This window comes from Metopolophium dirhodum, chromosome 7, assembly GCF_019925205.1.
Source record: "Metopolophium dirhodum isolate CAU chromosome 7, ASM1992520v1, whole genome shotgun sequence".
NCBI lineage: Eukaryota > Metazoa > Arthropoda > Insecta > Hemiptera > Aphididae > Metopolophium > Metopolophium dirhodum.
The window spans coordinates 35,853,124-35,864,890 of NC_083566.1; the positions used below are offsets into that span (position 1 = coordinate 35,853,124).

Genomic DNA, 11,767 nt, shown 5'->3' on the forward strand with positions numbered 1-11,767 from the left:
CGTGACAGCCAACGACTTATCTTGACGAAATGCGTTTGGATGTCTTCTGAATTCCTAAGGCGCCCAAGTTCTCCGCTTGCCCCGTAACTTGCGGTCCATCCGTCGTTTGATCGCCGTCGACCCTGCCCAGGCCATGGCAATGACGTTCGCAAGTTCGATCACGTAGATCAGATCCGGCTGCTGGTAAGCATTGGTACATTTCGTAAATAATGGTGGGTACTTGACTGCTCGAGTGTACACATTGGTTCGGAACCTAAGTGAACCTATTTCTGACGAAAATAGGACAATCTCCCTGAATGAAGAGGTATCATAAATCTGAAATTTACAATTTTTTTAAAATAAAATCTGATAATAGTGTATGATCCCTGTGCCACTTTTAAAATATATAATTTATTTACTGTATCGAATCCTTCTTTTATTTATATACTTAGGTGTTTACATTATAATTGATAATTTATTGAAGTCTATCAAACTAATCAATTTGAAGGGTTCAGTATTTTACCATTTGTTCACAGTTTTGTTCCATGGTCACACCGAAGATTGTGTATTTTGTTTGTAATTTATTTCCATCTAAATTTATCTTTTGAAAGTTATATTGAATTTGTAGCTACCTATTTAGAAATAATATATTTTCTCATTCTATTTTTTTTTTTTTAATAATTCCAAGGAAGAAAAATAACTATTACCAAACCATTTTATATAATACTGTTAGTATATTATGTAATTGAACACTGACAAAACCATTGACAGTAATATATTTTATTTCCATGTTTTGGCTGTTCAATTAAATATTATCTACTGTACTCAATATAGGTAATAGTTATACAAATGACAGCTTTTAACCTGAGTTTTATGCTTTGAATAGAACTATTAGAAAATAGAAACTTTTTTCTTTCAAAAAGCTGCATGTAGAAATTAAATTAATATATTTTATTAATATTCAAGATCTCTGATTTATAAGACATGAGATAACGGCAAATCGGCTAAATGTACATGTAGAAAAAATAGAATATATAAAACTCAATGGCTATTTTATTTAAGTATATAATAGGTATGTAGATGTAAAACTGGAAAACATTAAGTATCAAATTAATTATCGGTAATAACAAACTAATTAAAAAAGTTTCCTGGAGTGTTCAATTAGGCAGAAATAATACTGTTTGAATTCCTTAAGAGTTCTATAGATTTGATTTATACGTTATCCTCGGCTTTATTTGAATATAATCAGCCGGGAATAAAGTTACTGTGGTGTAGATCTTACACCTATGATTACATTACCAGTCGTTTTTTTATTTCATTATTGTCAACATAGTAATGATAGCGTATATGGGAAGTAACCTATATTTTAACTAACCTTACTTAAATTTATAGCACTTTGAGTATAAAATACTTGCACAATATTAACCATAACAGAGTTAAATTACAAGGTGATGGTAGCGTCCTACTTGTGTCACTCTGCACCCGTAAATATAATCGTAGTCATCACAGACAAGAGTGATAGGTATCTTCATTATATAATACTAAATAGCATTATAGCCTAATGATAGTTTTTTATTTTGGAAATATTTCAAAGTGATAGAAAGGGAAGAAGAGGGATGAATTTGAATTTTAAATAATTGTTAATTCAGGTTTACCTATAAAGTAAACAAGTGTCATTTAGAAATAATATTATTTCTAGCATTTACTGCAAGATTTACAGCAAGTGAATAATTGACCAGTAATAAAGCAATAACAATATTGTAACAAATATCGAAGGACATATTTTGTGTAGGTTTATATATTAATTTTGATCCATAACATTTTTATTTTCATATTATATATATATTATAATATGTATGTGCATAATTATTTTTTAAGTTATTTAGTGCAAAATAAAATGCTTTTTAATAAATTCAATATTTCAGCACCATTATGACTAAAATGTAGGTATACAATACACATAAGTTTTTAAAACTACATTCACTGGTATCTAAAAAATTATAACAGATCACATAATAATTCTTCGATTTCCTTGTTTATATGACTAATAATTATTATTAAACAGTAGGTACAGATTATTTTCAGTGGATATTATTTTTGAAATTCTATAAAATGTCGTATGTAAATTTGTAAGTTTATTTATATGATAATTGGGTGACTGGAGGACGAGCTGTGGTAACGTGTGTTACGTGTACTTTATAGTTGCAGTTTCTGACGATAGGTATATATCCCAGACAGCATTTTGAAATGATAATATTATAATAGTGTTATAATAATATTTTTAGTCAAACATTTCCTGATTAGTTTTATTAAAATAAATATAAAATATAAAAATTAATCGGGTATCATAAGTTTGTCTACGGATGTCCAACCCAAACATGCATTTGCGGTAAATAATAAATATCATCGGGTGTGAAATGTCTATTTCCTATACATAACAGTTATAGATATAACAGCCAAATGCTATTGCCACCCTCAAAACCTCACCCTTCAAAACAATAAGACCCGCGTTTATTTGCGTTTTATTAATATATTGATTTTTGTTTGAACTCGCACGTCCCGTTTATGATTATTACTGTTATAATTATTATTAAGTATAATCAATTTCTCAGTATTACTTATATATAGAAAATTAGAAATGGATGAAATTGTCATATCAATAGATTCCTGTGGGGAATATTATTTTGTTTATTTGAATGGTTGCCATTGATTACAGACTTTAATATTAGTAGAAATGAGGCATAAATGTAGATTTACATTTTTTTTACAAATAAATATAATATAGGTGCTAGCTGAACCACTCGATGCCCGTGCCAATGCATTGGGGTTTTTTTTTATAAATATATATCCCGCCCGACGTTGTGCAGGCCAAAGATTTGTATTTTTAATAAATATATTTGTACAAAATGTATATCGTATATGCCATATTATTTCTTGTAATTATAATATTAATATAATATGTAACCAATTGCAGCCATTTAGGTAAACAAAAAAAAAATTTCTTGTAAGCTGAAAAAAATCATATGTGAGCTACCCTTTAGCTATCTATAGTAGCTAACAGAAGTTGAAAAATTCAGCTGTAAACACCCTCCAAGTTTCAAGTAATCATTTGATATAACTTTTATTGAAACGGCTTAGTCGTTTTTCGAGGCTATCAATTTCCAATGGACCAGCATCTAGTTTTAGTAGTACAACCCGATTTCGCCCGTGGAAAAATGAAAAAACACAAAATTTAGATTATATAAGTGTGTCTTGGTTTTGGTGTACCTACCTACCACAGTTGACGAGCAAATTTGCATAGCTTCTGCGAACCATAATTCGACCAAGATTCACAATTCATTAGTGGTGGATAAAAATAAATATACTCTTACGATTTGCTTTCTTAATTCTTGGCATATTTTTCATGTTAACACTAATGTCACTAAAAATATTATAAAGATTAAAGACGAATACCACCAGTCATGACGGTATTGGATTTACGTCAACATTTAAGCATTCACTGAATCCATAGTTACTATACTTGCTCATTAGTCATACGACAAACATAACTCAAATGTATTACTATTATTGCAGACAAGCTGTCGTCGAGGTTCGCATACACGACCCAACAAGAGTTGACCCGCCATCGGCGCGCTATAACCCAGGCCCCCAACCATCCATTGCCTACGTACAAGCTGGTAGTGGTCGGTGACGGCGGTGTGGGTAAGAGCGCGATCACCATTCAATTTTTCCAGAAAATGTTTGTAGCCGATTACGATCCGACCATCGAGGACAGCTATATTCAACACACGTGCGTCGACGATGAGTTTTGCGTGCTCGATGGTAAATAATTTTGAATATAATAATATGTGCGTGCATAACATAGTAATAATAATTAATATTACGTTGCGGTGTTATGTGTCACTGTGTCGTAATTAATCACAAAACCGAAAACATTTTCTAGCTAGTATTTTTATAGCCGTAAGAAGTAGTAGGTAGTACAACTGTTGTAGCAGTCATCATCACACGAAGTATATTATATTTATACACCTACTATATTACTTACTATACCGAAAAATGAGAATCAAACTTATTTGTTAGGTAGGTACAGTGGCATGTTGAACTCATTTTTGGTGAGGAGCAAAAATGTATACAAGGACCCACCACCTTGATGTTTAAAACGGCATTTCCATCTCAGCAAAAAGTTTAAATTAAAAATGTACAAAATATGCGTACATTTGTAACGATTTGTATAATCGGATATGATATTTCTACGATATACCTAGTCACTGGGTACGAAAATAAATGTACCAACATTTCAAATTCCTGTGTGGTTTTTTGTACGACTCGAGGAGCACGGTCTCGTAAACAAGACCGTGTTAAGGAGTGTTCTGTAGAGATAATGATAAGTAATAGATCCATGATAATGTGGTTGGAAGATATAATATAATTCATATTAATTCATCAATATTTTTGATTTATAAAAGTGGCTTAAGTTTAATAAAAACTAGATCCAGTATTACAACGATTTTGTACTTTTGTAAAGCCATTTTTAAGGACTATCCTTAATATAAACATTTTAATGACGGAAAAACTCCTGGTGTGAATTTTAAATTAGGTAAGTACATCAACATTTTCAAAAAAAAAACTATTCACTAAATAGTTAACTGTATTAAGAGGTGTTCTCATTTGAAAATCGGAAGTTTGTATGTTCCCATGACATAAAGAATTTGAAAGTGTGATCATTAAGAAAGTACCTATATTTAAAAATTCCAAAAAAAAAAACAAAATTTGATTAAATTCATTGTTAAAAGAAAATAGAATATGGACTTGCTTGGTGGTGATTCACACTTAATACATATTTCTGATTTATTAAGCGTATTGAGTATTGTATACAATACATAACACATGCTTGAATGACAACTAAGTGGTTAGGTTATATCATATCGATTAGTGATTACAGAAGCCTGTCAACTGTAGTAAAACATAAAATGAAATACATTTTTGAGTTGTTAACAATTCGAAATTATGTGCACATTAATTCTTTTGTTAATGAACAAATTATTGAACGAACCAAGTACCTACTAATAATTTTTTATTTTTAACCCAATAATAATGTTACATCCGCGTGTTACAAGTTTTTAACGCTATTAAAGTTATAATCTAGTTATCAATTAGTGTAAAGAAGAATGACACATTTTCTCGAAAATCAATTGTTAATTAACTATCCTTAGAATAAAATAACACCAATATTCATTTAACAAATCGAGATCGTGAACAAATAACAAATTGATAAACTGGAAGCGCATATTATTAATACCATTAGTAGTTCATCCCGAATAAAAAAAATATTATTATTACCTTAAATATAATATAGTTGGACGACATTTAAATATAGGCACACGCGAGAGCGGAAAACTGACCGTTTTCGTTCGGTTTGCTTTCGCTTTGACTTTTTTGATTACTTGCAGGCGTCCGACGAAAACTATCACATCTCGATTATAACGCGCGGAAAATGAACGACCGAGAAACGAGAATGAGAGCGAATTTAAAATTGAAAAAAAAAATGCCAGCCAGGTCCTCAAACATACGGTGTGAAACGCTGTGCTATAGTGTGCTCGTCAACAAAACACAACCACGCGCACGCACACATTTTTATATTGTTTAAATCCCATACACGCGTAATATTATTATTATATTACCCCTTCTATATATATATATATATATCTGTATTTATGTGTCGCCGCCGCACTGCGTTTGTTGTGTCGACGGTTTCCGCGCGCCTACAACACGCACGTCACCTAAACGCATTAGCAATTATAGGTTCGTCGTACATGATGTATTGATGTACGTATATTAATAATACTACGAGTTATGCTTATGACCGACTAAAACAAGTCGTCGCCGCACAATATATCCAGCGCGAAGCTAAGTAAAAAAAAAAATAGGTATATATATATGGGTTATTACAAAAATTACAAAATTCGTGGTGTACCTACTGGTGTGCGCGCGCCAACTGTACACAGGTAGTTGTTATACATAGTATACACTATACCCATATATACATATAATACATGTACCCGCCTGCTATTATTATAAGTTTTACGCGTGGCCGTGCGGGGGATCCGTCAGTCGTCAATGGCCATAATATTGTTAATAGGTGTAACGTGTATAACACGCGTAGAATACTATACCAAACGTATTACTCGTACAATTATATCGTATAATATAATATACCTATAACATTGCAATAATAATAAAATGTAGTATTATCCGTGCTTCTATACACTTCTACAGCGTCTTAGAAGGGTCAATAATACAGGCCGGTGGTTCTCCACGAGTTGTTTTTACGACAATATTTAAAATTATCGAAAACACGCATTGGCCGCATCCGAAAGTTCGTCGAAAACACGAACATTTGGTTTTGTGATTCGTTTATATTATTAAGTCCAGTTGCCTTCTCTCCGAAGACTTCAGTCGATATTGATCGTGACAATTTATCAAAAAATTTTCCTAAGGACCTTCGCGTTTAAAAGTATTATACAGCCATCATACACGCATTGCAATATAACAGCCGTGTCATTGTTTCCTGTTTTTACACGCATTGTTACAACATTATCCTACATATTATAATATCATAATTCATCAAAATGTATCGTTAAACGCCTATAAAGCACTGTTTGTTACCCGGTCAAAATTTGATATAGGCTTTCAAAGAGAAATGAGAAATTCAAATTATGAGATACCTACCGTTTAATACCTTAATGGCTGCTTGATATGCATTACTAAAATGTGCCTTGTAAATTAGATTTTTTTATTTTATTTTCCTGAAAACTAGGTTTTATATCCTAAGGTCAAATGGGTATACTTACTCGAAACATTTTAGCATTTCAATTAATGTAAAATCCTTAAAAACTGATTGTGCAGTAGGTCTGCGGTAGTAGAGCATGTTGATGGATCCACATTCACCGCAACACCGTTTACGATCGCTTCCCATCTCTCTGTTGATCATTATGTTTCATCAATATGTACTTGTTCTGTTCGTAGTATTGGACACGGCCGGTCAAGAGGAGTTCAGTGCGATGCGAGAGCAGTACATGAGAAAAGGAGATGGTTTCATGATTGTCTATTCGGTCACCGACCCGAACAGTTTCAAAAACGTTCCTAATTTTTTCACTCAGATACTTCGGGTCAAAGACAGGTGAGTGTATGCAGCGGGGCCGGGGGCAGAAAGCCATCAATGAATAGTAAAAACATAAAAATTATTTCCATCGCCAGAGACGAATATCCAATACTGCTGGTGGCCAACAAGGTGGACTTGGTGCACTTGCGCAAGATCAGCGAGAGCGAAGGTCGCGCGATGGCCGACAGATTAAATTTGCCGTACATGGAGACCAGCGCCAAAGATCCACCGCAAAACATCGACGGCGCTTTTCACGAGGTTTACACGATCGCGTTATTATTATTATTTCATCATTATTATTCGTGTCATATAATATATTGTATAGGAATAATTTTCATAATAGGCCAATTACATTTTTTTAAGAACCGGTGTTACTGTGGGTTAGCATATTTATAGCATCTGAAATTTTACTATGTGCCCCCCTTCCCGTAAATACCACACTGCTGTCAAGAATGGGTGGGAGTTAGTGAAATTGTATGTTTTATGTGGGAAATCAATGGCTATTTACATGTGCAACAAATCTTATTACTAGCTTTTTAAAATTATAAGTAAATTAAAAAAAAATTATTGTACTTTGTTGATTAACATTTAAGGTATGAGATACAAGGTTACAATGTTAGGGATCAAATGAGTAAAACAAAATTATTTGTAGCATCAGGGCAGTAAATAAATGTGTATTCACCTTCATGCTGAAATTAATGCGGCAGTGCGATTTAATTTGCAAATTATTTAGTTTTTAAATAAGACGTTGTCTTAGTAAAAAATATATTACATGTAAGACATAAGTATATATATATGTAAAAAAGGTACCTTATTTAGTTGAAAATCTTTGGAATCTTAACATTCTGTTGACAAAAATCATTTGTTGATCTGTTGAAATAAACATATTGGTGTAGTTCGGCTGTATTGAAGATCATATTTTTGTGGTACCAAAATACACCTCACAAGTATAAAATAATATGATTTTCTCATAGAAACATAATTGAATAATTTTATTTGTTTTTGTTAATAGAAGAAAATATCTTACAGTTACAACTTTCACATGTTATCTGATAATAACTCAAACTTAGTATATAATAATATACAAATAATTACTAATAGTATAACATTCCTAAACATAGTTTTGTAAATGTCAACCTTTTACATGCAACAACCAAAACATAAACACATTTTGTCTAATAATTGTTCTCCTGTATAAAATTGACTCAATATCAAACAGCTTGATTTTTTACATTCAAAATACTAACTGGTTTTTTTTTCCCTACAGGTGGTGCGCATCATACGGAACCATCCTAAAGAATTATCCGAGGACCGTCGCCGTAGACGTCCTAAATGCTTAATCATGTAAACCACAATGTCTTGCCATCATCATATTATTGTGAAAGTGCCTGAAGAAATGAAAACAAATTTAGCATAAGTCAAAATAAAAAATAATCCTAATTTATAACCAGCGATATTAGTATTTTAAGTCAATAATTTAAGATTATAATATTATTTGTGTACAATTTTGTACACAAATAAGATTGTAACACCAAGTAAAGTCTGAACACTATTTTGAAACCGTTTTGCAGATTTACATAATATACATAACAGTTCTTATGTATTAAATTACATTTTATGGTATAAGTTTAAGTAATGTCAGAACAATTTATACAGAGTATAAATAATTGCGATTTTACAATGGTCGACAGACTGAAAGTAAAACAAAATTTTTCAAATGCTTTACATTTTAAAACTACATTTATTTTATACAACCTATATACACATGTTGTTACAGATGTAATGTACAATATTAAACATTAAAATATAAGTTCACAAAAAAATGGATTTGTCGAGTAAATTATTTTCCTATACTGTCGACATTGATCATATCTTCAGCAATATTGTTAGGTGATGTGTCTATATCATACATACTGTTTGATTCACTTTTCACTGAAAAAGTGTCATTAAACACGTCTGTTGCTAAACTGTGTTGACTAAAACTATTTCCTGATTTTGGTTCAGCCATTGTTTTACTGCTCTCAGCCGTTGACAATACATTGTTGTTAGGATGAGATTCATTTGATTGAAGTGGCTGAAAAAAATTTTTCACAACAGATATACATATTTTACTCACAGTTTTCACAACAAAAATTTACAAAATTCTATGAAATGTAAAAAGAGAAGTTAAATTCTAAAGATATATGGAGTAATATCTGTAGCAGTGTTTTAAAAGAATTGAAGAAAAATATGAAAATCGAGGGAATGGTGAGCCGAAAGGTTAATCAGTACCATGTTTAACTAAGTGTCCATCTTTCCTGATAATACCATAAGTTTTAAATTTTGAATAAAAATAATGATTTACCATTGGTGCAGACTTAGAAGCTTTTGGAGTAGAAGGTTTTCGTTTTTTGGCTGGATTTGGATTAGTCCTTTGAGGACTGATAGATTGTTTACTAGTTCCACTTGAAGAGTTGTTGTTTGCCGGTGGGTCTTTTCGCCTACAACACATGTGAATAAAATATTAGAAATGTTCTCTGACATTGTTTTATTTTATAAAATTTTGGTCTACTGAAAATGTATTATACATTTTTTATATCTTTAAATACATATTTTATATTTTGTCTAGATAAAGTCACAAAGTAACTTTATAAAGAATAACCAATTTAAATAATTTAAATTTTTTGTAATTTAAGTAAGAATTTGAAGATTTTATTTTTAAATTATAATTATTATTATTTAACAGGTCACCAAACATTGATTTGTTATTTCTTGCTATTAGTGATGGGCAACAATCGTTCCGATTTTTTCGATATTGTATCCAAAAATTATAAGATGTTCAATATTGTATCGAAAATACATATTTTAAATATTACTTACTTAGTACTTATTAAAATAAATAATTTATATAAATTAATAAATATAAATATTGAACTAATAATTATTAATTCAAAAATTTGCTTTACCTAGCTAATTGATGATAAGAAGATAAAAACTAGTTACCGATATATAAAATAATATTGATATCGGAAATTTGTTACAATGTTTAAATTGTATCGAATTATCGATATTGTTGCCCATCACTAATTGCTATATCAAACTTACATTTCTTAGAACTAAAACCTTTTAGTTTTTGAACTTTGGGTCAATGTTAAAATTGATTTAATCATATCGACAATTCTCTCAAACTACCAAAAAGCAATGGTGTTCATAAGTGGGTGAACATATATTGGAGAGGACTCTAAAAGTTATTTCATTTGTAATCTACAATGTATTTGAATATGTTTGTTTATAGTCTGGCGATAACTATAAGAACAACTATTAACTTAAGGTTAGAAATTAAGATATAGCTATATAAATACATCTTGTACATGCATATCATAATTTGTTCATTAGGTATCAAACATTCATCTGTACTCTTCTAAACATAAATATAAAGTACATTATTGGACATCATGGTATACAACAAAACAGCTTAGTGAAAGAAAAGTGGATTAGTTACTTCTTAGGTTCTGGTTTGGTAGAATCGCCTTCATCAGATGACTCGGTCAGTTCATCATCGCTACTACTGAGATCTACCATTTCATACATTATCAGCCTATCTAGTAGAACATTTTTATCTCGTGAAGCCTTCAGGAGTTTCCGTTGGGTGGTCTTCAGGGTCTGTTGAAAGATTTCATTTTCCTTGAACACAAAATTAAACAAATAAAGAAATGTGTCAACAGTAAGGACTTAATACTCCAAGGCACTCACATAGACTAAAAGCCTCAATTTTCTTTTCATTTCTTTGTACTGTTCCTTGGAATTGGCCTCGGCCAAACTGTTTTCATCAAATGTTTCTTCGTTGGCAACCATTTTTGGGCTCTCCGAACCCTACTCAACAACAATACAAATAATATTAATACGATGATTAATACACAATATTAAACATAAAATATAATATAAAACTAGTATGCATAAAAATATGAAAACTTTACCATTTCTTAAACAATAATAATAATTAATAAATATTGAATAATAATAAACAAATCGTTATCTCTGTGTTATCGTCCAGTAATAATGGACTGGCATAAGAACAAATAACAATAATTATTTCAGTAGACCTCAAATATGATTATATAATCACAACATCATAATATTACAATTTTTGTATTTATGGAGTCTAAACAAGTGGGAGTATTATTGATTTGGTGGACGAGGATATCATTCTTTATGGCCTTATAGGTGATACGAGTATCGTTATTGCCATCTAACGGATTAAGTTTCGGTAGCCGCTTCACTGAACTTTGTTTTCCAAATCCCTTCAAGACGTGCGTACTTCTGATTATTTCAAACATCGAAACATTTGTGGAAACGTGTGCAATTATGAATTGACGTGCAAGCCACAGGACTTGTTTATATTATATTAATATTAATATTTATTAAAATACTGTCAATCGTGTATAATGTATTTCCTTATAATTATTACGATGCATGTCCGGCGACCAGCTGCGTGTTATCTTGTCCGTAGTTTGAGATTAAGCCACTGTGGGCGTCAGTAACAGTTACGTTCCCATGACGCCAGACATTTTGAGGTCCACCGAAATTGTTTTCGAACAAGACAGTACACCGCGTTTTGAATGTTTCGATAATTCGATGTCAGTGGCC

At 31.2% G+C, this 11,767-nt stretch overlaps 2 protein-coding genes across 3 annotated transcripts; one reads left to right on the forward strand and one right to left on the reverse strand.

The window, feature by feature from the left end:
* Window positions 1-41: 41 nt before the first annotated feature.
* On the forward strand, window positions 42-8,968 carry LOC132949570 (ras-related protein M-Ras-like). Its single transcript, XM_061020529.1, has 5 exons — window positions 42-183; window positions 3,553-3,801; window positions 7,006-7,159; window positions 7,237-7,399; window positions 8,409-8,968. The coding sequence occupies exons 2-5, from the start codon at window positions 3,717-3,719 to the stop codon at window positions 8,487-8,489; spliced, it is 483 nt and encodes a 160-aa protein (XP_060876512.1). The 5' UTR covers window positions 42-183; window positions 3,553-3,716; the 3' UTR covers window positions 8,490-8,968.
* On the reverse strand, window positions 8,860-11,724 carry LOC132949568 (INO80 complex subunit E). 2 transcript variants are annotated; one of them, XM_061020524.1, is made up of 5 exons: window positions 11,589-11,724; window positions 10,874-10,993; window positions 10,623-10,804; window positions 9,486-9,621; window positions 8,860-9,215 (listed from the first exon to the last, which is right to left on the reverse strand). In XM_061020524.1, the coding sequence occupies exons 2-5, from the start codon at window positions 10,973-10,975 to the stop codon at window positions 8,982-8,984; spliced, it is 654 nt and encodes a 217-aa protein (XP_060876507.1). In that variant the 5' UTR covers window positions 10,976-10,993; window positions 11,589-11,724; the 3' UTR covers window positions 8,860-8,981. The 2 variants fall into 2 exon arrangements, with proteins under 2 accessions (XP_060876507.1, XP_060876506.1); XM_061020523.1 differs by lacking the exon at window positions 11,589-11,724 and adding an exon at window positions 11,098-11,569.
* Between the last annotated feature and the right edge of the window lie 43 nt (window positions 11,725-11,767).

What these genes read in the sequence shown, in the direction of transcription:
- LOC132949570 (XM_061020529.1), top strand. Translation starts at nt 3,717, where the DNA reads ATGTTTGTAGCCGATTACGATCCGACCATCGAGGACAGCTATATTCAA. An exon ending in ATACTTCGGGTCAAAGACAG is followed by an intron (nt 7,160 to 7,236) that starts GTGAGTGTATGC and finishes TTCCATCGCCAG; the next exon opens with AGACGAATATCCAATACTGC. An exon ending in TCGACGGCGCTTTTCACGAG is followed by an intron (nt 7,400 to 8,408) that starts GTTTACACGATC and finishes TTTTCCCTACAG; the next exon opens with GTGGTGCGCATCATACGGAA.
- LOC132949568 (XM_061020523.1), bottom strand. An exon ending in ACCAAACCAGAACCTAAGAA is followed by an intron (nt 9,622 to 10,622) that starts GTAACTAATCCA and finishes CATGTGTTGTAG; the next exon opens with GCGAAAAGACCCACCGGCAA. An exon ending in CTTCTAAGTCTGCACCAATG is followed by an intron (nt 9,216 to 9,485) that starts GTAAATCATTAT and finishes AATTTTTTTCAG; the next exon opens with CCACTTCAATCAAATGAATC.